Raw genomic sequence first — 26,148 nt, 5'->3', positions numbered from 1 at the left:
TGGAATGTGGTTGGAAGCTTTTATTGCCAGCTTTCAGGGTATATATGTTCTGACAGCTACATCTTACTGCTGTTAACTGAAGTATATATACTTTCTTTTGTGAAGAACTCGATAAAAACAATATACAACTTAACAAGATTTGTCATTGCCTTTGGTGAATTTGTTTGAGCTGAAACACTCAAGTTTTACTCTGTAATGCCAACAGTAGCTTTAGCTCTCATACCTGAAAGGTCATCTTGTTCGCAGTATGCTCGAAACAGACCCCTTCATCACTCAAGGGGTCTGGGAGAGGATAATAAAGTATTCCCTCTGAAAGCTTCACGCTTTGGAGTCTCTGTCTGGATATAACAGTAAGGAGAAGAGGGCACACTGCAAAGTCTTGTCTCTAAATACTGTAAAATGATCATCTCCTTTATCAACAATGCAAATAAGTGAATCAAAAGGCTATAATGGGTTTAATTTTGATGTGCTATGTAAATGAAGTATTAGCAGCTACATAAGTTTTAGCAGTATTTCTTTTTATAGTGAATATTAATGTTAATAACTGCAGTGTAGAAAGCTTGAGACAGTTGTTGTAAATTCCAAGCATTATGTTTATATACATTTATATATCTGTGCACACAGGAAACCTCGACCAGTCTCTCAGCTGGTTGCACAACAGGTTCCTCAGCAATTCATGCCCCCTGCGCAATCAAAGAAAGAGAAGAAAGACAAAGTAGAAAAGGAAAAAAGTGAAAAGGAAACAACTAGCAAAAAGAACAGTCATAAGAAAACCAGGTAAAAAATTAAGAAACTTTTTGCAGTATTGGTAAAACATAATTAAAAAAGAAAATACAAAGATGATCTGTGATTTTACTGCCTTGTAAGTGCTGTGGCAAACTCTTTTGAACAATAAGGCTAAATATTTACATTGAAGTTTCATTGTTTTAGGATGCCTATTAAATGCAAAGAAAACTTGCAGTTTGTAATTTTAACCAGAAGATGGAAACCAGTTGAATATAGAGAGAAAGAGTTGGGTATTAAGGGTTTCAGGTGTCTTTTTCACACCATACAAAACTAGGTATGCAAAACATGATCCTAGGATCTGGAAAAAAGAGGGGACCAGAGTGACTAGATTTCATGCAGAAAAAATAAGGGGGAAGGGAGGGAGGGATAGAAAGAACCAGTACCGGATTGCAGAAAAGTGAGAAGGGAACATAGTTATTGCTTCCTTGCAGAATTGGAAGAAATTTTGAAAGAATTGTAGGGGTTGGAAGGGACCTCAAGAGATCATCAGGTCCAAACCCCCTGCCAAAGCAGGTTCCCTAGAGCGGGCTGCCCAGGTAGGCGTCCAGACGGGCCTTGAGTATCTCCAGAGAAGGACACTCCACAACCTCCCTGGGCAGCCTTTTCCAGTGCTCCGTCACCCTCACCGTGAAGTTCTTTTTGCATGTTGGTGCGGAACTTCCTGTGCTCCATCTTGTGGCCATTGCCCCTTGTCCTGTCCCCAGAGACCACTGAAAAGAGGTTGGCCAAATCCCACTGTCTCCCACACTTAAAGACTCAAAGAAAGACTCAACTGGGTATAAATTAATGTGACAGAGTAAGGTGCTTATGCTACCTAGTGATGAAAATCCCTGTGCTACGTCTGGGATGCTGAAGATGGACTCTTGGAACGGAGAACATGAAACATTACAGTACAGACAAGCAGTTGTAAAAATCATTGCTTTTCCTGTAAGAGCAGGAGAAAGGTGCAAAGTGGAAAACAAAAGCAGTAAATTTAGCCCCCAAATCATCACAGCCTAAGCATAATGTTACTGCAGCAAGAATGTGGTGCCAGAAAGCTTGGCAGTATACAAGACATGTAGTCTAATCAAAAGTGGGAGGAACTATTGATTTTTATTTTTTATTTTTTTGGAAGCATTCCAAAGTAGTCCAGCCAAGAAAGATCCTTTGGGATTAGTTATGCAGAGAAGTAGCAGATGCTTCTCTTGTGCCTGAAATAGGATCATCAGGATGAGAAGCAGGGAGAGATTGTGAGTCGAGAGAGAACAGTCTTTAGGATAGTTATGGTTAGGATTAAGGAGACTTAAGACGTTCCAACAGGAAGAATGCATTTCTTTTATTTTTTTTTCTTTTCCCAATACTTAAATTTATTAGCTTACCACACACAGCTGAAGTATTTTGGTTATGAAGTATCTGAAGTTAAAATAGTAATTTTTAATGAAGCTAATTAAATATTATAAATTGAAATACAGGTGCTTGAATTGTAATAGTACATTAGAAACACAAAAGGAAGGTAGGGAAAAAGAGAGAACATTTAAAAAAAAATAACTAAAAGTCTTGGAATGAAATATCAGTATTGAGATTCGCATTAAGAATGGCTACTGGAAATAATATTTGAACACTTCACACAGTTCTGTTTTTCACAATTAATTCACTAGATAGGATAACAAATTAAGAATGCTTGATTAGTTTAAGCATATTTCTTCAATATCCTTTTGGGAAAGTGATATCCCTTTCTCTTTGCTTGAAAACTTGCTGGAAACTATCGTAAAATCTGAATACACACTAAATATGATTAATAAGCTTCAGGCATGTCACATATGCAGGTTGGTAATGCTGAATTTTTTCGCACTGTTCCCATGTTAGAGAGCAGCAGATTTTTCAGTTCTTTTAGATTCTTCCGTCACACTACTTCAGCCTCAGGGGAACAAGATGTCAAATCCTCTGTCTAGTGGAGGAAAGGCACGAGGTGTTTCAGTTGAAGTGACTGGGAACCAATTCTACTTCAAACAAAGTTAGATGATAGGGTAAAGGTTAGGACTTTGCTGTTAGCACACCTGCTAACGTGATGTCATATTAATTTATTTTATTGCAGCTTGAGCTGGTGAAAGCTGTGGCGTCAGTTAAATGCATATAGCTCTGCTGTTCATAACTGATGATATAAATTCAGCTGCCTCGTGACAGTTTCCCAGGGTTGTCAAAGGAAAATAGTAAATTGAAAGTACTTCATGCTCATCACTAGCAAAAATATGATGGCAGAACATAAGTCAAACTGTTCTTTTATGGTTCTTTATGTTGTGAAAAATCAAACAATTGAAAGAATAGATGAAGAGACTTAACCTATCAGTGCTGTGTGATTACTGAGCTCTGTGCATATTTTAAATCACAGCATGTGCCAGGGATATCAGAATTATTCTGTGAACACAAAGGCCAGTTCAAATAATATACTGGCAGTCTCAGTGAGATCTTTAAATGAAATATACCTGCTGCACGTTAACACTTTTGGAATGCAGAATTTTGTAGCTGAAACTGTTGTTGAATGCAAAAGGCACAGATAAGGTTTTCGTACACTGACATCTTCGTTACTGAACACCATTCTCTACCTAGAATCATTGCTAAAGGCTGCTGCAGAGATGCATCCTTCTCTAGATAAGATTTATAACTTTTTATAGCCAAAATAGTGAAACATGTAATGAAAAAAAAAAAAAACAAAACACAAACCTCCGTGTGTAACACATTTGTGTTATTGTGCAGTTATAAACAATTACCTTATGAATATTTTATAATCTTAGCAGAAGGTGGCAAAGGTAATGTGTTATTTTCACCTATTCTAAAGTAAAACCAGGAAATGCTCTAGCATAAACACTTGTGGTCATCTTGTGTATTACCTGTCCCACAAAGCAGTATTATGCTGATGTTACATGCATATTCTCCAAAGCTCTGAAAAAGTGTGAGATAGACAAGATAATGAGATGGTATGTGTTTTTTTAATATTGTTATTTGCTTTATTTAGGCCACGATTGAAAAATGTGGATCGAAGTAGTGCTCAGCATTTGGAAGTTACTGTTGGAGATTTGACGGTCATAATTACAGACTTTAAGGAGAAAACTAAGTCACCACCTGCTTCTAGCACTGCTTCTGCAGATCAACACAGTCAGAGTGGTTCTAGCTCTGACAACACAGAGAGGGGAATGTCCAGGTCATCTTCACCCAGAGGAGAAGCTTCATCGCTGAATGGAGAATCTCATTAAAGTTTATTTCCTCCAGTTTCTTTAGTCTCTTCTCTTTAAAACATGCAAATACATAACTTCTGCCACCTGTTACCACATTTTCATGACAGATTATCCATGCACAATTGGTATGTTTACTGGAACATAATTTATGCAGTTTAAAAAGAAGAAAAAAAAGTGCAGTGGTAGAAATCATTTAAATGCAATCTAAAAATGCTTACAAAGCATTTTCAGACCAACTTTTTAATCTTCTTGTGTAAAGGTGCCATGAAAATGTGGTTTGAATGTTCATATGCAGTGTTATTGGTAAGTCCATTTTCACTTTTAGTTTAGTGAATTCTAACAACTCTTGGAGTCTCTACTATTGGCATGTACTGAATTTAAATTTTTATAACATAGTTCAAGCTGCCTAAATATGTATTATTTGAGAATTGTGAAACATAGTTATATGTATGCAAGTCAAAGATCAACTTAATCAACTATTGCTGCAACAGAATTTTCATAATAATTATCTTCTTAAAAAACACCTGCTGGTACTTGGTGTGGTTAAATAGGAAAAATGTTATTAAATAGAACATTTGTATGAATTTTTGCCAATGTTTGACACATTTTACTAGATTACTGTTAATGAATTATGTTGATGGTTTTACCAATATTTTTTCACACTTAAAACACTTATTGTAATGTTTACAAGCAAAATAGAAAACACATTCTAAACATCAATTGGTTAACTTTACAATTCAGGTGAAGTACTACATTGTCATTGTACACTGGTTTTCTATGTTGTGTAACAAATATTGAACCTCAGATAACTAAGCATTTGGCAAAAACTAACATTTGGAAGTATGAAAGTTTGGAAAAGCTTTAAAAATAACTCAAGTGCAGTTCTCATTTCTGCTTAGTGCTGTTTCCTTGCCCCAAATTTACTTAGTGTCATACAGTCAGTTACCATTTCATTACAGAAATATCAGATGTTGCACAAGAATAAGGAAATAATACTTTTTATTTTTTTTTATTTTGAATCAACTTCTTTTGATTTGGCCTGTTAGAGAATATTATGTCATAAATCATACAAAAAAGCCTCAGTATCCTACTTTATGGCATAAACTGTCAACATTTACGCACTTAGCAATATACTGATGCAGAGCAGAACTATCTACAATCCCATCTGGTATTATGTAAAATTACCAATAAAATATTTTTGTGAATACAGATTTTTGCATTTTTGTTTACAGCCAATAAGTGTTTTGATACACACGCATCCAATCCATCTATAGATTTAAATTATAGATTCAGGTTCAGTACAGAAGTCCATTTAGCTCCTTCTAGTGAGGTAGTCCACTTACACTCCTGTGATTCTTTTCTTTTTCTTTCAAAATATATATTTTTAAGCCCATGTAAAAATTGGATGGGCCTTCTTGAATCCAGCCCTAAATTATTACCAACATGTGGTACATCTTTGTAACAGCTAAAGCAATGGATTTTTGTAGCCCCTGACAGTTGTGGTGTTTGGTGGTTTCTTGTAGTAATGTATTTTTCTGTTTTTAATGCAGTACTTCTACAGGCACAACAGTACTGTTCTATTTTGTAAGATGCTAGTTGTGAAATACAGTTAGTTGCATAAAATGAAAGTCTGATGTGATATCTGAGAACATACATACCTCATTCCTTGGTGTTGCTGTTTAAACTTTTTAGACATCGAATGTTAATTATAGGCTATTTCAGATGGATAACTACTGACCTGTTTATTATGTATTCTGCTTTATCTTACTAAATAGGATGTCTGTTCATTGCAATTACTTGGCCAAATCTTAGTATCTGTAAAAACAATGCATTTTAAGGTTCTTAAATGTTTTGGGGGCTGGGCTGGTGTTCTGAATAACATACACTAGTTTTTAGAAGAAAAGTACATGCTTCTCAACTTTATTTTTTTATGTTTTATTTTTAGGTGGGACTATTTGCAGAATATACTGATGTAATGGATTACAAGAGAGCTGAAACTGTTTAAAGTAAGCAGTTTAATGATAGAATCTCATTGCAAGATGTTTCATGAAATGTGTTTCTAATTTAAAATGTAATGAATGCTAACACATTTCAGTATTCCTTGCAGACAAATAATAATCTATTACCAGTAGTTCACTAAATGGGAAACTTATTTTCATTTAACTTTATGCGAATAAACCACCCAGCACTGCCAACAAGAGGTCTCTTTGTATCTTCAGAAATAAGTAGCCATTTGGTTTGGAAGGAAAGGAGGATGGAGGGGATTTTACTATGATTCAGCTGTCTCTAGAGAATTATCTCAAAAATATGGTACAAGTATAGTTATTGTCAAAAAGAATGCAAAAAAAAAAGTCTTATGGAAACCACTGTTCTTTATGGAATAAGATGTAGAAAAGCAATTCCTAACCACAGATATAACAGATGCAATGCAAGACAGCTAGGATCTAAAATTTGAGCTGTGGTGGTTCTTACTGAAATACTACATAGCCAGTGTTTACATTGCAGTGATGCCTATTTTGGCATTAAACAAAGTGAAGATAATTTTTGTCTGTTTGTGATTAAAGGGATGTGACAATAGTTACAGCAGAGTGGACAAATTCTAAGCAGAATATGGCAATTTGACTCTGTTCATAATGTTCTAATTTAAATGAACTTCACTTTCATAATTTCTAAATAATTTCAACGTGTAGTAGTAATCCTAAGTCCTTTTTCTAACTGTAAATATATTTAAAAGCATCTTTACTCCATTTATAAAAAGTGAAAATTTAATGTTGTAATGTGTTTTGATTAGCTATTTTAATCTGTGACTGTTCTCTCCATAAGAATTGTTATTTGTCAAATTCTATATATGCACCAGTCTAGAATAGCCATACATTTTGGGTTGCTCATGAAATGGTGACCCAACAAAGGCAAGCGTGATAGTGTCCCATGTAAATTAGTTCCCTTATGTGCTGATCATCTAGCTTCAGAAAGGAAAAGGGGAAGGAAATGGGGAAAATGACCTATAATTAATTCACTGATAAAATGTGTGACAATTCAGTCTTTTATCTTCCTAACTTTACCACTAACTGTAGGTGGTATATAGAAAAGATGCACAGTTGTAGACTGTGATCTTTTGATTTCTTCTGCAATTAAGTTTGCATATTGGAAATAAGCAAAAGTTGTTCTACTTAGTAGCAAGTTAAAGTATGCCATATAAAATCTTGATTCTAACAGCAGTGATAGTAAAAACAAACAAACAAAACCTCTAAAACTTAAATTTCTTGATCTTAGAAGTCTCAAAATTAGGGATATGACTTAAGGTTTTAAACTAATACATATTTCTCTAGATAGCTGATGTTTTGTGGCAGATTGTAAAATCGCAGAAAATGTTTGGGCTTTGTAATTTGAGCACTTTAATTTTTTAAGATTATGGATAGCACATTTTTAGATAGCCATGTAGGACAGAATGCTTATAATTTATTTCCAGCAGTTCTTTAGAGTGGTCGTGCAAGTCTTGTAGACTTGATACATGTATGAATCTGCATCTTTGGTTCTTTAATTTTTCTCTCTCCTGTCTCCAAAGCCTGACAGTTTCCCACATTATGCTGATTGACGATTCTTTTGTTATACAGGAGGAATTTGGCATGGAACTATCTATTATGTACTTCTTTGTATATCCAGGGTTCTTTAACTGTATCTGCATGTTTTTCTCTGTCACATGCCTTTAAGTTGACTCTGCTGCCTATTACGCAGAGTCTGGTTATACTTCCCTTCAAATGTCAGAAACAATACGGAAGAGGAGGTGCAACTTAATTGAGTTTCTCCTCCAGCAGTAGCAAGTGCTATGCTTGTAAATTTGTCCTGTGCTAACTCAGGAATAAGATAGATAAGATAAAAAGTTAATGCTGTTTTTGGCTAGTGGACCAGTCAAATATGATATTTTGCAAACATGTTCTTCTATCTTAATGTTAAGATATGGGTGTGCTGGAATACTGTTTGAGTTTTGAAGATTTTTCTTACCTGAAATTCTTCCCTGATTTATGTCAAAGCAGGCTCAGTTTGAAGGGGTGTAACCTCACAAATGAGCAAAAAGTTGTACCATAAAATCAGTCAAACTGAGGAGAGGTCAGCTGGTTTTCTTTTGTACTGTCAAAATTCTAACAAGAGGAGAAAGAGATTTAAGAGATTTGTCTGAGACAACAATCGGATATTGAGCTTAGTTTTGACATCTAAAGAAAAATCAGTGTTTCAATAAGAATTTACAGGATTTAACTATTAAAATGTACTTCACAAGTTCATCACATATCAATATTTTTCAGAAATTACTGCAATGTCCTGTCTAGATGGAAATGAATGGAGTAAATAGTGCAACATCAAACCATGGCTGTACTCCTGCTAGTAAATGGTACTATCCAACAGAAAGTGACTTTCTGAAGACATGGTGCAGGAAGATTGTGATACGCCAATGTACAAAGCCTAGGAGTTCAGGCGTACTCCTCTCTACATAAAGTATGCCATTGGTTTCAAACAATGAAAGAAAATGCACCAAACAGATTAGCTACAGATCCTAGAGTCTTATTAATGCAGGAGCTGTTTACAGTTTCTGTTTAACTGTGTAGGTGAAAAATAATTCAAATGAACCACCGTTGGATAATACTTAATCCCTCAGAAGATGTTTTCCGTCTTAATCTTGCCCCTTTTATTATGAGATACTGATAAAAGCCATCTGAAATAACTTGCTCTGTTCATTGACAGAATTGTAAGAGCAGACAGTTTACTGTGCACAGGAAGCTTGAGCTTTACTTTTAAGGTGTTAAGCATGGAAGATGAAGGGCAGATGTGTATTTGATAGCTCAAGTGAGTATTACTAAGAATAGTCACAAGAGATTGCTGTGTCATTTAGGGTTTGTAAACTATACAATAAGACAATAATCACTCATTTTTGCCTATGTTTAAGAAGAAAATGACCACCAGAAAAGATACTGTTCTGGTAATAATAATTTAAAGAATAGTTCCAAGATGCTATTTATTCTGTCGAGAGCATATCTTGATGGAGATAGGAATATCTGAGCAAGACGTCCTTCAGGGAATATGTTGTCAAGATCTAGACCACTTGGAAAAGTTGCCTGATACATCTTTAATTACACTGTTCTCTTCGTATAAGTATTGATCTTAGTCAAAGTGCATGCAAACTGAACACGCTCCTGTAAACTTAAAATCTTGAGAAATGTTGCTGTAGACCAATAAGGCTCTAATTCACATTGGAGATACTGAGAAGATGACTGAGGAAAAGAGCATACTAATCTATATTTTGCATAACCTGTTAAGCATATGATCTTAATATTCCTCTTGTGTGGAGGAGCAAAAGTGTACTCATGAACAAAATATACATACCCAGTGCTAAAGGAGTCTGGCTCTCTACCCCCTTCCCAAGCTCACTAGATTCTACAGGCGGCAAATTCTTTTGGTTCAAAGGCAGTCACGGGCACTAGGAAAGGATGGAGTTGTTCAGCCACTTAGCATCAGTTAGTTAAGCAAGATTCTACTTTCTGAATACCCACTTTGGGAATACAGAGGTCTAATTTGGGCTTTATATGCATCTAATACATAACTACCATCCCTGAGCATGAAATGTTCTATTTCAAGCTGATACTTCTTTTCAGAGAGTAAATCGAAATGCTTCAGTGCCAAGTCCAGTTCTTGATGGCACAGATCTCTAAGCAAAAAAATCTGCCATCTGACTGATCGTCTCTTACTATAACAGCCTTCAGCTGTGAGTTAATCTAAGCGAGGGAAATCTCTTAAGGCTACATGTATTTGAGTCTCACTAGTCCCACCTCTAAAGGGAACAGAATTTTGATTCCTCCTATAGATGTTTTTGAAGTACATCTATAGTGTAAGTGGCTGCAGTAAGTTTGCAATACTGTATTATGCCTGCTTTTGTAAGTAGGAATGTGAGTGCTATTCCGAGTTCTCCAGCTGTATCTTGGTTTCTGTAAGACCAGCGATGATATGTGGAGCTTGGAGGTCATCTATCAATTTTTTCAGTTGTCTGTGTTTTTGCATAATTGAATTACCGGAGAGATTCTTGCTGAACAAACTTACTTATACGAGTCCCGTACCATTCAAGTATTCTGGCTGAGGTAGCTGCATTCTGGGATGCCAATTACTGGTCTTCACGCCCGTAATCCTGCAAAGGGTCTGATTTTACTGTTGTAAGGCTTCCAAATGCAGAAGAATAAGCAAAATGCCTTCCAACTGGTGGAGATGTAACACTGCCAGGTAACTACATCTGAAGGGTCTTTTCTTACAAGGTACAAGAAAATATGCTTGGTGCTGGCTGGAGAAAGAGATCGAAGGAAGAGCATGCACAGATGCTGAGGACTACATTTCCTGCAAAAATTCTGAGTAGGCAGCTTCTGTTTCTCATATGTAAACCAACTTCAAAAATCCTCAGTCCAACAAAAGAGGATAAGAGGAAAAAAGAACAAAGAAAATTTATTTTCAGAATAATATCTAGAAGACCCACTGCACGATGGCTTTCTCTTGAGTACAGTGTTCCCTTCTCTGTGTACCGTGTTGGAAATAGGCAGTATCTCACACTTCTTATAGGTGCGTTTTGCTGTATAGTTCTTGATACCCGTTGGTTCAGTGACTTTTGGCCAAAAGACAGATGTAGGTTTTTTTTTTTTTTGGTAAATTTCATATTAAATACTATGAACATTTCCCTCTTGGGTACAGGTCGTGTATTGAAAGGGCAGTAGTTCTGGTTAAAGAGCTGATCTGGAACAAAAGAGCTTCCTCTTGTATGTTTAGATACAATCCAGTTTTAGAGGCTCTGATTCCTGGACAACTAGAAAAAGGGTAACTTTATGCTGAAAAGGGAGTAAGAACCCAGATGAGAATAGCTGTGGCTTCTGGAAAGAGTTTTGTGGCCTGTAGTTCATATGGCTGTTTTCAGTGATTATTCCACACCTTAGCCAGTTAATCTTCAAGTGTTAATAGGGCACCCTCACAGACAAATCAAAATTACCAACAGCACCGTCAGATGCTCTTAAAATTTACTAAGTGCCTTATACAGAGCATCAATGAGGCAATGATTCAATTGAAAGGAAGTTTGATAAGAGATTTACTCCTCTGGATGGAGTCACAGGTTATCGGTTGTAACTAAGGCAATGTTCCTGGTTATAACACTAGAATCTTATATTTTCTTGCTCATACAAGTACCTAGTAAGAAGCAGTCCAGAAATTTCTAAGGCTTTCAATTTGTAAAACATAAAATCTTTGGAGGATTTTTTTTTTTAATGTCAGCTGTGATAGCCTGCTGGAATATCACAGAAGTGAATCAAACTTCTGAGTATTTTTGGATGCTTTCACACTTCTCAATATCCCAGTCAAGGGTAGCACTACCTTTCTTGGGAAGGGATACAGAAGTTGGTTTTATTCACTGGGTTTATCTAACAATAATTTTTAAGGCTTTCATTGTCAGAAAAAGGGCTTGTTATTTTGAAAATAAAAATTTTACCTGCCAGGTGTCTTCCCCAAAACGAGTAAGTGCCTTTTCTGTTCTGACTCTTAGAAGTATTTTACTTTGTCAGATTGAATTTGAATGTCCTGGATAAACCAACAAAGTACTGAGTGTTACCAATGGCTTGAAATCCTTTCACTGAAAGAACAAGACAGAATGTAAGCCACTTGAATTATTTTGAGACCTGATGTTATCAGAAGTTTTATGCATATGAATAGTATACTTCTAAGAACAATGTAACTTTTCAGGAACTTGATTAGGAAATAAATATTTATTAAAATAAGTATGTTAAATAAATATTTATTTACCAGTTTAAGTAAGGTAGAATGTTACACCATGGGGGCAACAGTCTTGCTGTTAGCAGTCCTGACTACTTAATGGAAAGTAAAATTGAGGCCCTGAGCTCTGACTGTAACAGAATGCATTTGGTGAGAGGTTGGGACTGTGAATCTTAGGTCCACATTCTAATACAGTAATTCTTCCCACCTAAGTTTTTGCCAATTCTCAAACAGGAAAGAAGGCATGAGCAGATATCAGTAAGAGGACCTCTGGTTTTATTGGTGCTGCTTCCTATCTCTAGAGGACTTTTTTTTTTTTTAATTTAAACTTTGCTCAGGACTGGTACAGCTGAAAGTATATTTTCCCTTCATTCTTAAGCCTAGATTTTGAATGGAGTTTCTCTGAGACACTTTTGTAGTGAAATCGTATTCCCTACGAACATTGAAGACAAAAATAAACATCTCTGTGAACAAAAAGTTGTGTGTTTGTAATTTTTTAAATATATATAATTTTGTTACAACAATGCTACAGGTACTCTAAGCCATATGTAACCATTATATTGGTTTACACTTAAAAGGTCTCTATGCAGCAGACAGAAAATACAGCCTTCATCATGAGATGCTACAATTTCCTGTCTGGTAAGCTATGTTCAATTCCAGTTAAACACTCATTTAAATAAAGACGGCAATACAATGCATTCAGCCAAAGTGCACATATAGTAACCCATTGAGACTGCCTCAAACTGACCTCTTCCTGACTTCAGTTCAAAGACATTATTAAATGAGCTGAAATTCTGAAAGCTGGGGGGAAGAGGATAGAAAGAAAGAAACAGTAGGATAGTTTTCCAGAATAAATGCTGCCCAATCAGTGACAATGGAGTTGTTTAAAAATGAACTATTCTATAGTTATTTTGCAATTTTGATGAACATACAATTAGTTTCAGATGAGCATTAAGTAGATGTGTTTGAAGCCTAGAGTAGTGACACATATTTAAATGTCTTCCCCAGGAATAAAGTAATATTTCTTGCCTGTGAAGAACCTGACAGGCAAGTATTTTCAGTGAAAATTTTTGCAGGTGCACTGTATTTGGTCTTGACTGGCAGTGGTGATGCTTAGGGCGTGTCATGATAAATGGTAAATAAAATAATTAAATTGCTCAGAACCCTTCTCTGAATGTGTTACTTGTACTAGCTAGGCAAAAGTGCAAGAAATGTAAGTGGACAACTTGGGGATAAATTGTAGCAGATTGTCAGACGGAACCTACTCTCAAAATGCCAGGTGTGCTCTGCTGGCTTACTGGCATGGGTTATTCACTTTGCCTCTGAGCTGTGGTGGAAGTTGAGATACTCAAGTGCTGCTTCCAAGGCAGCAAGAAACTAAGAAAACATCCATGCTTGCAAAGAAAGTAACAACTGGGGTGAGAAGCTTGAGAAGGCTTAGTCTAAGCAGATTTCATCACATTGTGTATATAGCTTTTTTTTGTTTGTTTGTTTTTCCTAAAACAGATTCTACAAAAAGTGGTCTGTCTCGAGTTATTTTCAAGCTATGTACAGTTCCAGTGTTCAATTCTGAATTGTTTGATGTTTCTTTTGATTTGCAGCACGAGGCTGAGATCCTCCAAGCCATTGTTGAAAGGAGCAGGTTCCCTCATAAAGCCAGTCAGCGTTTCCCATTTGTGTAGCAGGTGACTGACGTGTTGGCCATGAATACACGCGCTCATCCTCGCTCCGTGCAGGCAGTATGTGAGGCTGGTGCATCCTTGGGTGCAGAATGTAACATCATCTTGTGAGTGCTGGGTATAATCCTGAAGCGCAGGCAGCGTGCAGTATCAAATTATTTACATAAACGCCAAGCTCAGTATTAGCAGAAATACTGACTTCTACAAAGGAAGGCGATCTTCAATGCATTTGAGATGAAATTGGCATCAGATACTAGAATGGGGCTGTTGTCACTAATTAAGGGCCTCTAATTTATTCCACTTCCTTCTCTGTTTTAGGAGAACAGAAGGAATTGAAAAGAGGAGACCAAGTTGTAAAGCCCTTCTGTCACCCTTCTATTCATTTTTTTCCCTCTGTTGACTGTTCAGTAAGTCCACTACACAATTATGGGTCTGAAGATCAAAACAAATTTCTTAAATTCCACACCCGTGTTTTGGCAGCCATGGGAGATCACAGCATTCCGTTTGTGCCTGGTGCCTGGAGAGAGCTTGGTACAGCGTCCAGTTATTTTTTACCCTTTCTTGACCTGAAAGAAAATAAAGGAGTAAAAGAAATGCATCTTTCTAAAATTACAGGTGAAGGAAGGGTGAAAGCTGAGTAATTTCCTAGTGCCATCATGAGTGAGCAATGCTCGGAGGTGTCTCAGATGTTTTGGGTGGAAGTTGTGGGCAGCAGAGCATCTCTTCTGCCCCGTGCCATGGAACCATGCAGTTCCGAGGACACCAGGGACAATCAGGGTCGTGTCTGCACTCTGCGGTGGAGTGGCACAGGGCTGTGAAAGGCAAGCTGGCTGCTCACCGTCACTCCTTCAGACATTACAAACTATTGACAAAGTATAAGGATATATGGTGGCTAAGCCTGTTGTGTACCGTAGGCATTTGTCTGTTACATGGTTGCACTGTGCAGTTATAAAAGGGGCAGTCAGTAGAAAAGGAAGTATTAGCCTCTTCCTGGTATTTCAAGCACCAAGTGCTTTATACAGCTAGTACTTTTGGCTGATCTAATCTGTTCTTTGAATTAGTAATTTCAGCAATAAAGCAATCCCTAGAGAACAAGATGTGGAGAGACCAGCATTAGGACTTTATTTCTATATCCTTGACATGTCCCCTCCGTTGGTTTCAGGGTTAAATCCTGCTTGCTGAGGAGCAGGGAGTTAAGCGAAATAAAAAGACAAGTTGACTTGGCCAGAAATTGGCAAAGTAAATCAAATCTTCACCTGGTTGACTAACTGACTGCTTTCCAAAGCCTCTCCTTACTGAGTGAACGCCTGTCGTCTTTCCCAATCCAGGTTATGCTGACTTTTTTACTTTTGGAAACAGGGGCAACTGGCTACCTGCCTCACTGCCTCTAGTGTATCTGGCTTTCACTGCTGAATGGCTTTCAGAGTCCCTGGCAACTCTCCTAAACCCGTGCTTCCTCTTTTCAGAGCAGCTGGTGGTTGTCATCTAACATTTTTTTCATGTTAGCTGTTTGCTAGATGCAGTTTCACTCTCCTAGCCATGCAGGCTTTTTTCACTTTGTGAATAAATAAATAAAACATATAAAACGTTTTCATATCAAATGTAACAAAAAATAATAGATAAAAAAGCAGTGGTTTCCAGTCTGTGGTCTGAGGATCTCATTAATGTGTTGCTTCTAAAAAAGGGTCTTCAAAAAAGAGTGTAGGATGAGCTACTTATTACAAGTAGCACTGATTTGCTGGGTGGAGTCTGCACTGTTGCTGTAAAGTGGAAAGTACCGTGCAGGATTAATTCCAGATTAGTTGATATGGTTCATTGTAAAAATTAAGCCATAAAGCCAAGTTGTTATTGTGTATGTTCAGTTAGTAAATATTTATTCTATTACAAGAAAAACATAACAGTAGATTGTAGAAACTTAAAGACCCTGACTGGGGTGTCAGGGCACTGAAAGCACTTGATGCTGTAGCAAACCATAGCAGGACAAGTTAAGGTCTTTTAACTGGAGTATTTATATATACAAAAACAAACAAACAAAACACCCAAACCAAATAAAAACAACCATAAAGCCCAGCCTGCTTGACTTATTTCTGTTTTCATACATGGTACATATTAGCATAAGTAGGTAAGTTTGCTTTGACTCCTTCCAGGAGTATTTTAAACACAAACAGCTGTGCCAGACACTCCCTGGAGAATTTTAGATGAAGCCAAAGCCTGACACTGAGAATCCCCCTTGGACTGATGTTTTGGAGCTCCCTATTTAGAAAACTACAGGAAAAGAAAATCTTTGACACACAAATACAGAAAAATTTGTAAAAAGAAAATTATCTTTACACTCTTAGAAAGTATTTCTGCTTTTTTTTTTTTCATGGAGGAAGGCATTAAAAATTGTACTAGGGTGGATATATAGATGCATGCTTATTTATTGAAGACAAGGAAATTGAACTTTCTTAAGATGAACAATACAAGTATTTTAACTCTTAATAGTTTAATAGCTTATGGTTGTTCACTGAGGATTTTAAAGTAAATTGTACTACTGATAAAATAATTCATTCAAATTGAAAGAAACCAGGGAATGTTGTAAAGTATCACATCAGTTCCCAAACTGATTTTAAACAAACTGCAATTTGTTTAAATTTGTGTACTACTGCCCTCAGGTACGTATATTCCTGATATGAAGAGTAACTGCAAAATATGGTAAGCTGCTGTTTATAGGCTAAGTAGGTTAAACAGACACTACAATGCAAACAAACATGAACTAAAAAGAGAAGGAATGAGTGAATATGATAGTACTTTGGTAATCAAAATTGATTTTGAGAATTTTGACTAACTTTTTTTAATGTTGGGGCTAATGTGGGGAAATTTGAAGAGTAGATATGGTAGGAGTGGAAGGCAGCTGTACCGAACTAAATCCTCGTCTTAATAATAAATTTGAAGGAAAGAAAAATGATGTCTGGTAGCAACAGAAAAGGGACATTACACCAAGAAGTCTGATGACACCATATGCACAGCACATGGCAGCAAAGCAGTTCCCCCTCCCTTACCCAACCTTACAATCTATCATAGCAAAGTGTTGACACTGCAGGTTGTACGAAAGGGCATGTGAACATCAAAGAAAGCGTCTTTGCCTTTGAAAAACCCTTAACTGGTCTGCACGCTTGGCAGCCTTGACACAAATCTGTCAGCGCAGAATCTTATTGCTTTGCCAACTTAACTAATGGTTTAACTTCCTGAAAGAACAAACCCAGAAGAAATGATGGAAACGCATCTGATTAGGACTGGGCTTTTTCATTAGCAGAAAGTTTGAGTGGAACTTGATTTCTCTCTTTGTTCTCTTGGTTGCATTTGATAATCCCCTTCCATAATTGTGAGTATGTATATATTTTAATCTAAGTTGATCTAATTTATCTCTCGATCTAATGAGTAGTTAGAATTTTGGTTTAATTTTCTGGCATGCTTGAACTGCTTTTATGGCCTTTGAACACATTTACAGAAGTATAGGGTATTTATTCTTTTATAAAATGAATTGTCCTAAATATTTAACGCCTGTAGTTTTTCTAAGCTTACTGTTTTCTGGATTTAAGGTATTTTCTGGACATAACAAATAGAACTGAATCCCTTTAAGGGTTACAAAAGCTACCATGGCTAAGTAGCTTTTAATTCCAGTCAGGAAAAGGATTTAAAGATTTAAAATTGGAAATAAATGGGGAGAACCTCGTATGTGATTGTGCTTCTTCATGTTTTAACAGTTTTTAAAAGACTAGCAAATGTTACAGCATAAAATGTTATATATTTCTCATTAATTATGGTGAGAAATAAAGGTATATAATCGTTTCTCTTTAAAGAATTTTAAAAGCTGTATTAGCTAATTGGATAACTATTGATATTGTTTTTTTTCTCAGAGAAGAAACGTAGGCATGACATTTCAGTCATTTTTCTTTATCTTTGTTATTCACACACAAGTTTGTAGGAAGAAGCTTTTTGCCTCTTATCAGACCAACTGCCAGTTGGATTAAATGCACAGATTTTGCAGTGTAAAAAAAGGCTTGTGTGTGCATAAGTTAATCTGATCTTTTCTTGGATTTTTTCTTTCTCCCCAGTTGCATCAGATACCTTAAGAAAAGATACTAACTTTCTCTTTGACCTTGCTTCGGTTATATTTTTAGACCACTGCAGATACATTCTCACTCATTCATTATTCAGGCATTCCTGGACAGCACGGAACGGAGAGAATCCTATAAATTCCTACCAGGGAAATGGTATGATTGATAATCCGAAAGGATTTTTTTCCCCCTTATCTCATCTCCCCTTATCACTCTCTATTTCTTCTTTTCTTGTCTAAAAATATACTTTCTTCTTCTGACACATGAAAGCATTGCTGCTGGCCAGCTGCCACACTCATTCTTGGTCCCTGTGTAACACCCTACAGACTTCATTTTCCTCAACTTGAACACTCCTCAGCTCAGAAGGCAAGTGTCATGCTGCAGTGGGGACTAACCGGACTTCTCTTTTGAGGTCACTGTCAGTAAACACTCCTTTGTCTCTCTCCTCTCCAACTCACACATTGCTATGAATTTGCCTTTAAAATTGCCCACCTCTCACCACATATCTCAGACTTCCGATTATTTTCTTCAACTATTTTTATGCATCAGTCTGTACAATATAGTATCAGCCTCTTGGCTTTTTGTTTCTTATCCATACTGAGATCTCCTGGATTAAACAGAAAGCTCTCCTGAGCAGTAGGGGCAAGAAGTCAGGGCTTCATTTATCCATGAAAAGTATTATTTATTACCTGCCACGGGGACTTGGTAGTATATGTCAGGGGGTTGTGAAATGGGACAGTGAGTGACACAGGTCAGCGTGCAGATATGCAAGGAGAGCAAGACGCCAGGTTTTGATTGTGAGCACAAACAGAGGAAAGCTGGCAGAGTGGCGGAGTTCATCCACTGATAAGGGGGATCAAAGCATGGAGGAACAGAAAGCAGGAGGAGCAGAAAGCCCAGCTGCAACACTAAGTGGCACTTCCAGAGCTGTTTTTTTTTTCTTTTTTCTGTCATGCCTGGTAGCACATGGCCTCACTAACATAAATTTCCCTTAGTTCATTAAGCAAATTCTTTTTAGAGACTTTTTTTCAAATTTTTCCTTATTTCATCTATGACTCTCCCAGTGACTCCATTTCTCATGAGGTCCCTCCATCACCCTGCCATCTTCAGCCATGAATTTTGCCCTCGTGCCCTTGTCGCTAAGAAGGCCGATGGTATTCGTGGCTGTGTTAGGCAAAGTGTCACCGAGAGGGAGGATCCTTCCCCTCTGCTCAGCACTGGTGAGGCTGCACCCGGAGAGCTGGGTCCAGTTCTGCCCCCCACAGCATAAGAGACATGGACATAGCGGGGAGAGTCCAACGTAGGGCCAGGAAGATCTTTGAGGGAGTGGAGCACCTCTCCTGTGAGGAGGGGCTGAGAGAGCTGGAGCTGTTCAGCCTGGAGGAGAGGAGGCTCAGGGGGATCTCATCAATATCCATAAATACTTAAAGGGAGGGTGCAAAGAACATGGAGCCAGGCTTCTTTCAGTGGTGCCCAGTGGCAGGACAAGAGGCAATGGACACAAACTGGAGCACAGGATGCTCCCCCTGGGCACCAGGCAGCACTTCTGTGCTGGGTGGGTGCCTGAGCACTGGCACAGGCTGCCCAGAGAGGCCGTGGGGTCTCCTCCTTGGGGATCTTCCAAAACCCACCTGGACGTGGTCCTGGGCAGCCTGCTCTGGGTGTCCCTGCTTGGGCAGGGGCTGGGGCAGGTGGGCTCCTCAGGGCCTGCCAGCCTCAGCCAGTCTGGGATTGTGCAATTCTCATCATTGCTCCTCATCCTCCTTGGTTCCTTTCCTTTCTTAGATTCTACTTATTTTTTCAGTTTCTATTTCCCTACTCTTATTTCCTAGTGATCATCCTGATACCTATACTCCAAAGATAGCTGAGTACCCAATACTTCACAAGAGCTGCCTTTTTTCCTCATTTCTTTGTTCCTGGGTATGAGGATAGGCAGGACATTTTGGGATTGCACTTCTTTCAGCTACTAGCGTTGCCATTTGGCATTCTGCTTCCCCACCTCTTAAACAGAGCCAAAAAAAAAAAAAAAAAAAAAAAAAAAAAGCAGTAAGCTATAGCTGAGGTTTCACAGACATTTACTACAACATATACCCTCAGGCCCCGCAATCTGTGATCTGCAGTATAACTGATTTTTTAAGCTTTAGTGTAAATCAGATTGCCATTTTTTTTTTTCTTGAAATTCACTGCACGCTCAGATTGCATCTTCAGGAGGAGAAAGGGTGTATTGGATTTGGACTCGATGATCCTTGGGGGTCCCTTCCAACTCGGATATTTTGTGATTGTATGATTTGTAACCAAGCTGCCCAGTAAGCACGAGGCAGTGTCGTGGCAGTATCCATGAGGCAGTATTGTCGCAAAAGGTGGCTGTGTGCAAGTTGAGGATAACACCGCAGAAACCCTGACCGACTGATGGCTGTGGGGAAAAGCATCGCCTTCACTGCCCCTTAGCCTCTTTTGCTCTTTGGAAAGTGGTGGCGTCACCGTCCCTGGGGGTGCTCAAGGAAAGGTTGGACGTGGTGCTTAGGGTCATGGTTCAGTGGGTGACGTTGGTGGTAGGGGGATGGTTGGACCAGATGATCTTGGAGGTCTTTTCCAGCCTTAATGATTCTGTGGTATAATGCAGGCGAGATGTGAATGTGCTTGCAGCTTGACAAGCCGGGCACCTGCCTGGGCCATTTCTTCACTCGGCCTCTTGTCAGGGACATGTTTCCCGGAGCCCTGGGCAGGGAGGGAGGAAGGGAGGGAAGGAGGGAGGAAGGGAGGGAGGAAGGGAGGGAGGGAGGGGAGGAGAGCAGGAGGCCGGGCACGAGGCCGGGCAGGAGGCAGGCCGCCAGGCCCCGCTCCTCCCCCCGGCCCGCCCCTCGCACGCCGAGGCTGGCGCCGCCGCGCCCGTTGGGCCTCGCGCTGCCGGGAGGGCCCCGGCTGCTGCCGGGCGCCGCTGCCGGGGCCGGGGCGGCGGGAGGAGGAGGAGGAGGAGGAGGAGGATGCGGCGGCTGGGGCGGGTGGCGCTGCTGTGCCTGGGCTGCGGCGTCTGCTCCCTGCTCTACGGCTTCAGCCAGCTGGCCCTCTCCCTCGAGCAGGAGCCCGGCGGCCGGCAGCGGGACCGGGGACCGGCGGGGAGGAGCGGCGGGGCCGGCAGGTACGGGACCGGGACGGGGGGCGGCTCCCCCCGCGGTCCTGCGGGGCACCGTGCCGCGGGCGCCCCCGGCTGCTCGGCGCCTCCCGGGCCGGTTACCGGGGCTGGAGGGGCCGAGCCCCGCAGCGGGCAGACAAAGGGAAGGGGCCCGGGGGGCGAGGCCTGGCGGGGGGAGGGCGCTTGGGTTTGGTTCCCCCCCTCCCCCCCCCGGCAGAATGCTCGGCTCTGAGGCTGGGGTTGGTGACTTTGAGCTCTCGCCTTCAACTTTAATCGGTAATGTTTATGATGAGATAATTAATAAGGTCACTTATGAAGCGAGCACGGTTGGAGAGGTGTAAGGCTGGGCTGCTCTGGCCCTGCGCTGCTGCTGCCGGCCTCCCTTCAGCAGAAAATTTCACGTGCTCAAGTGGGGAGTGAGCCTGAGTTAGTTTTCAGGTTAGTTTCCTGGTCCTGTGCACCTGGGGTTTGCCGGAGCGGTGGTGCCAGCGAAAACTCTGCGATGGGATCTGGTGCTAAAGCTGCAGAGAGAGCAGGACCAGGCCTTCGTGGGCCAGCCTAAGTCCAGCAGTGTAAATCTCCACCGTTTCCAGACCACACAAGTTTGGTGACTGCCTCTCCTTCCCTCTCCGACACCACTTGTGCTCCTGGGATCGCACAGGTGAGCTCTCCGGGTGTGCTGGCCTGCCTGAAACCATCTGATTTTTGGGCAGCTCAGCTCTCTGAAATGGCTCACTGTGCAATCATGAAAGTGACAGCGCTGGTGCCAAGGAGTTATGGAGGGTGGCAGGATGACAAACTCTGACTTAATCATCTTAAAATATCCTGAAACAGCATTCTGAGTTGCTAGGGGTGGAGTTGGCTGAAATGTGAAACCCAACTGTTGACTGGTGTAACTACTTGAGAGGATGTGTTGGCTTTTTTTTTTTTTTCCATGCCTTTGCTTTAGTTCAGATGAATGCAGATTACGACTTGGAAAAACGTGGGGATGTTTGTTCCTCGCTTCTAGTTCAGGGTTACAATTTGTGAGGAGTTGAAATGCACTAGTTCTAAAGAACATGGTAACTAGGAAAAAGTTTTATGTAACGTTTCATTGGAATAATAAATCAGTTTTAAACAGAAATGTGAGAAAAAAATCCTATGTGTGATATTTGTTTTGATAAAGAAAATACTTAATTTACCTGAAGAAAGCTTTTGGTGGGCAAAAGATGATAATCTAAATAATTTTGCTTTAGCAAACATTGACATTACTTTCAGGTGGATTGTGGTCCTTAGCAGAAGAACCAAATCTATTTAAAAAGTTATACTTATTATTATTTTAATATTTGTACTAGCATGTAACATTTAAGTTACTTTAACTTGAATACCGGGGGGGGAGAACCCCAACAAGGTTCAAGCAGCTTCTTGCTGCAATTACAGTGGGATGAGATACAAATCTGCACTGTGTTGCAACTTTGAAAAGCCTTACAGACTGAGAAGGTTATCTTCCAAAGGTCTAAGTGCCATAAATGATTCATACGCATATAGTTTCGTGAAGACATACCTTTTTGCAAAATCAGTGTCTGTTTGACATCTCTGTGGGAGTTCTTTACCTATAAACTGCTGTCAAAGTAAAGGCTCAGGATGAACATCTTCCCATTGTAAACTGTTGAAGTTCTTATGCTGCTTGTACAAACAGCATTTGAAAAACGTGGGTGCAAGAAGCTGGGTCCCTTAGAACTTAGCCCATTAAAGGCTTTTAAAGAAAGCGTTTAATGGACTGTTCATAGGAAAAAATGTATCCTGTGGCAGTTGAGAAATGCCACACCAAATATTCCTTAAGATACTTATTTTGGTTATTCTCAGGCATTAAATCATGTTATGCTCTCTTGTGTGATTGATATATGCATCTTGATGAATGTATGGGTGTATGTCAGGTTTCATACTTCAGCTCTTTCTTTAGTGGAGCAGGAGCCTGATAGCTACAAAGCTGGTTTATGCCTGCTTCTTGTGTACGACAGCAAAGGATTGGTAACCCTGTAGAGTAAATTCTGTTCAGATAACCTTTTCATCCTTCCTGAAGTTCAGTGTTTCATATGCGTTAATAGTAGCTCTCAGCGGTGGGCTCCTTCAGCTGTTTTCACTGTTAGCTTTAAAATACAGTTTAGCAAAGCAAATTCAACTGCCATTGAAGGCATTTATGCACTCAGCAGTGCTTTTCTCTTCTCAGCTGAAAAGGAAACTTTTTCCCAAATAAGCTAATTCAATATATGACATAAGAGCAGAAGGAGCTTGGCCATATTCTGTGGTGGGGAAGAAAAGTCAAGATTTCTGGTAGTTTTCAGAAGTATGTGAACTGAAAACTGCAAGCTTTGAATAAAGCTTCAGAATACCACACCTGGAAGAATTTTGCAATAGTGATGATGCTTTTAAGTAGAAAATCTTTAATTAAAAGGGAAGTACCATGTTGAAACTAGAATTACAGGTTGAGGCAAGATCCTCCAATAACCATAACAATTCAGAGGAGCTTGTTGGGTAATCACTTTGGTAATGAGTTGTTTGTTTCAAAGGCTACAGTAGCCTGAGGAACAAGATGACTAGAAACTAAAAGCTTGTGTCTTGAAACTTGGTATAAATAGCTGTAGAGCATTTCAAGAATTTTAGTTAAATCCCCAGATTGTCCTCATGATTATTCCAGTGAGAAAAGCAGTAATGAATAGTAAGTAGTCATATATAATAGCTAAATGAACAACAGATCTGAACTTGAAAATAGAGAATGCTTAAGTGTCTACCTCCAGAAGACAAAGTCAGTCAAAATTCGCTGTGTATAGTCAGCTGTTTTTTTCTTTGCTAGTAAGATTTATGGATGAGGAAGATGGCTGTGGAAAAAATGTACCAAATGTGCATTTATCCACCTTTTTTTTTTTTTACATGTGTATCATTCAATAATATTATAATCTGCTGTCTGTGAAGTATCCTTTCAAGGCAGTACTCCTCCACGTGCTTTCAGATCAGCTATGTAGTCAGTATGTATCAGCTATGTATCAGATCGGTATGTAGTCAGCTCCATGAATTCAGTGAGGTCAACGAATTTGACCCTATTAAAATTAGACATTTTTTTGTTATGCTCTAGTTTAGCATTTTCATGCAGCCAGGCACACTGTTTTGTGACTTGTAACTCCTGTCTGACTCTCTTTTTCTCTAACTAGACTGGCAAAGGGGGAGTTAAGTGGATTATAGTGCCTGGAAAAGTGCAAGAAGTGTATAACCCAGCAGCTTAGGCAGCAGAGTGGGATGGTTGTAACAGATCTTTCTTTCCTTGCACTGTAGGCAGCTGTTTTCCTCTGTGTCAGAACGTAACCAGCAGTTTCACCAGAGTGTTTCTCAGCTATTGTACGTTAAGGAATTGGTCTAGGAACTGTCTAAACATTTCAAAATGTGAGTAAAACTTTTAAAAGGATGAAGCACGGAATAATTTGAAGTTGAAACTTCATTTAAAAAAATCATCTGAGTGTGTCAAGTAGCTAAGTTGACTAACAAATGCTGTTTTAAATAAACACGTTATTAGTTAATGAAACAATGTCAAGACTCTTCTAGTAAAAAAAAGTTTGTCCTGCGTCAGATGTTTTAACATCAAATTTGGGATGTGCTGCCTCCTGTCTAATAAAGCTATTACTTTTCAGATTAAAATAAATCAAAACAAATTTGGGATATTGTTCAGGAAAAGCTATTGAGAAGAATCAGGGCTTCTCAGTGTGTTTGGGAGTGGAACCGAACAACTCTTATTTCCTAACTTTTTACTCCCGCATGTATGAGCAGGAAGGAAATAAAACTGCAGCCTTCCTGTTTTGCTGCGCCAGTCTCTCTCGGTTACTCGATGCTTGCAGTTTGGTGTTAGGCTGTTAGTGCAGCACTGAAGGGATGCAGCAGCCATGACTCACGTTAGTTGGCTGCAACCCTGACTATTTGGACATGCTGCTAAATCGTTAGGAAGTTACAGTGGTGTAAGAGATGCCATCTGGACTGAGAAGTATGCTTGAAAGCTATGATCTCCATTAATAGGAAGCCCACCAGCATGCTTAACAAAAGGATTTTTTTTACCACTGGTTGCTGGGAGATCCTTATGGTGAGAACTTGCCTCGCTTGAACAGAGGGCCTCAGTCAGTGTGAGGCGTGCATTGCTAGGTATTTTGCACATAAATTAAAAATTGCTCCAAATCCTTCTTTTCAGGTCAAAATTTATACATTTTTGCTGTATCTATAAAACTAAATTTTTCTTACTATCTCTCTGTGTTGAAACTAAATTACCTGATAGAGGAAGTAAATGGATAATTGTCTAGGGGAGAGATACGTAGAACTGTTAAACAGAATGTTGAGAATGCCTGTCTATGCTAACAAATGTTCTTAAAGCTTTGTATTTCTTTGGTTTTTTTTTTTTTTTTTGGCAGTGGTTGGTGTTAGGAGTTGTCCAGCCCAGTAGTCCGATGGTGAGGTGCTGCAGGTCCATGGCCCTGTGTCCAGCCCACAGCAAAGCTGAGCATTAATTCCCGACAGGCGCCCATGCCCACACTACATGCATACGGCTGGCCACAGACATCAACACAGAGAAAATAGCTCTTGCACAACCACAGACAGCACAGGTGGCCTCGTCCTGTTCCCTCCTCTGGCTAATCAGGGTGGAAGCCTCTTAGTGAAAAGTATGTAAATGTACACAGCGTGGATCCTTGCAGTAACTGGCCTTAGGCACTCAGAGGGGCAGGAGCCAGCTGCTGGACAGGCTGGTCTCCCCTGTCTCTGCCCTGGGCATGCAAACCACCAGGCTTGCAGCCCCGCTGTGGTTGCTGGTACTCAGACTCCCTAAATATACACACCCAGGCACTGATGCGGATCTGTGGATCCCTCCACCAACCGCCCTTAGACACTCAGTCTGTCTGGCAGACAGATTGCCTGGTCTCCCAGTTGCTTCATGCAAATGGATCTTTCGCAGAGCTGGTCCAGACCTGTGGCCTTAACGTCAAACTGCAACTCACCAGGCCCCTCTGCTGGCTGACTGGGACCCTCTGGTCCCCTCAGTGGCCACCGCTCAGGCACCGAGACTTTTGGGGCTGGCTTAAACCCCTGACTCTTTCAGTAGCTGACTCAGGATTTGATCTCTGCAGTCTGGCCCAGACTTGGGGCCTCTCTGTTACCCGACTCCCAAACCATTTACCCCACTTGTGGGCTAGTCTGGCTTGCTTCTTGCTAGTGTCTGTGTGTACCACCGTGCTTACCCACTCGCCGGGTGCACACAGGTCTCTGGTTTCTGGCACCACAGGCTCCTGAGGCCCTGTGACGAGGCTGCCTTTTCAGCTGCTGGCCTCCATGCATGCGCACGGACACACAACAGAGCACCCCTTCACCCAGGAGTATAGAAATTGAGTGTGTTCAGGAGACTGCCCATCAGGCACGCATGGCCACTGGTGCGCCTGGCA

The 26,148-nt window shown here is 39.9% G+C and overlaps 2 protein-coding genes across 3 annotated transcripts in view; both read left to right on the top strand.

The window, feature by feature from the left end:
* YAF2 (YY1 associated factor 2) overlaps positions 1 to 5,641 on the top strand; it is a 28,584-nt gene extending 22,943 nt beyond the window's left edge. The window contains exons 3-4 of the mRNA XM_040551349.1: positions 625 to 777; positions 3,779 to 5,641. Coding sequence (XP_040407283.1) covers positions 625 to 777; positions 3,779 to 4,016 — 391 coding nt within the window. The 3' untranslated portion in view covers positions 4,017 to 5,641. The remainder of the gene's footprint in view (positions 1 to 624; positions 778 to 3,778) is intronic.
* A 14,800-nt stretch (positions 5,642 to 20,441) lies between these two features.
* Positions 20,442 to 26,148, top strand: part of GXYLT1 (glucoside xylosyltransferase 1) — a 30,305-nt gene continuing 24,598 nt past the window's right edge. The window contains exon 1 of one of the 2 annotated variants that reach the window (XM_040551327.1): positions 20,442 to 20,704. In XM_040551327.1, the coding sequence (XP_040407261.1) occupies positions 20,550 to 20,704 (155 nt within the window). In that variant the 5' untranslated portion in view covers positions 20,442 to 20,549. The remainder of the gene's footprint in view (positions 20,705 to 26,148) is intronic. The other variant, XM_040551335.1, reaches the window with a different exon arrangement.

This window comes from Cygnus olor, chromosome 1, assembly GCF_009769625.2.
Source record: "Cygnus olor isolate bCygOlo1 chromosome 1, bCygOlo1.pri.v2, whole genome shotgun sequence".
NCBI lineage: Eukaryota > Metazoa > Chordata > Aves > Anseriformes > Anatidae > Cygnus > Cygnus olor.
The sequence above is the reverse complement of the archived record's forward strand: the minus strand, read 5'-3'. Positions and strand labels throughout refer to the sequence as shown.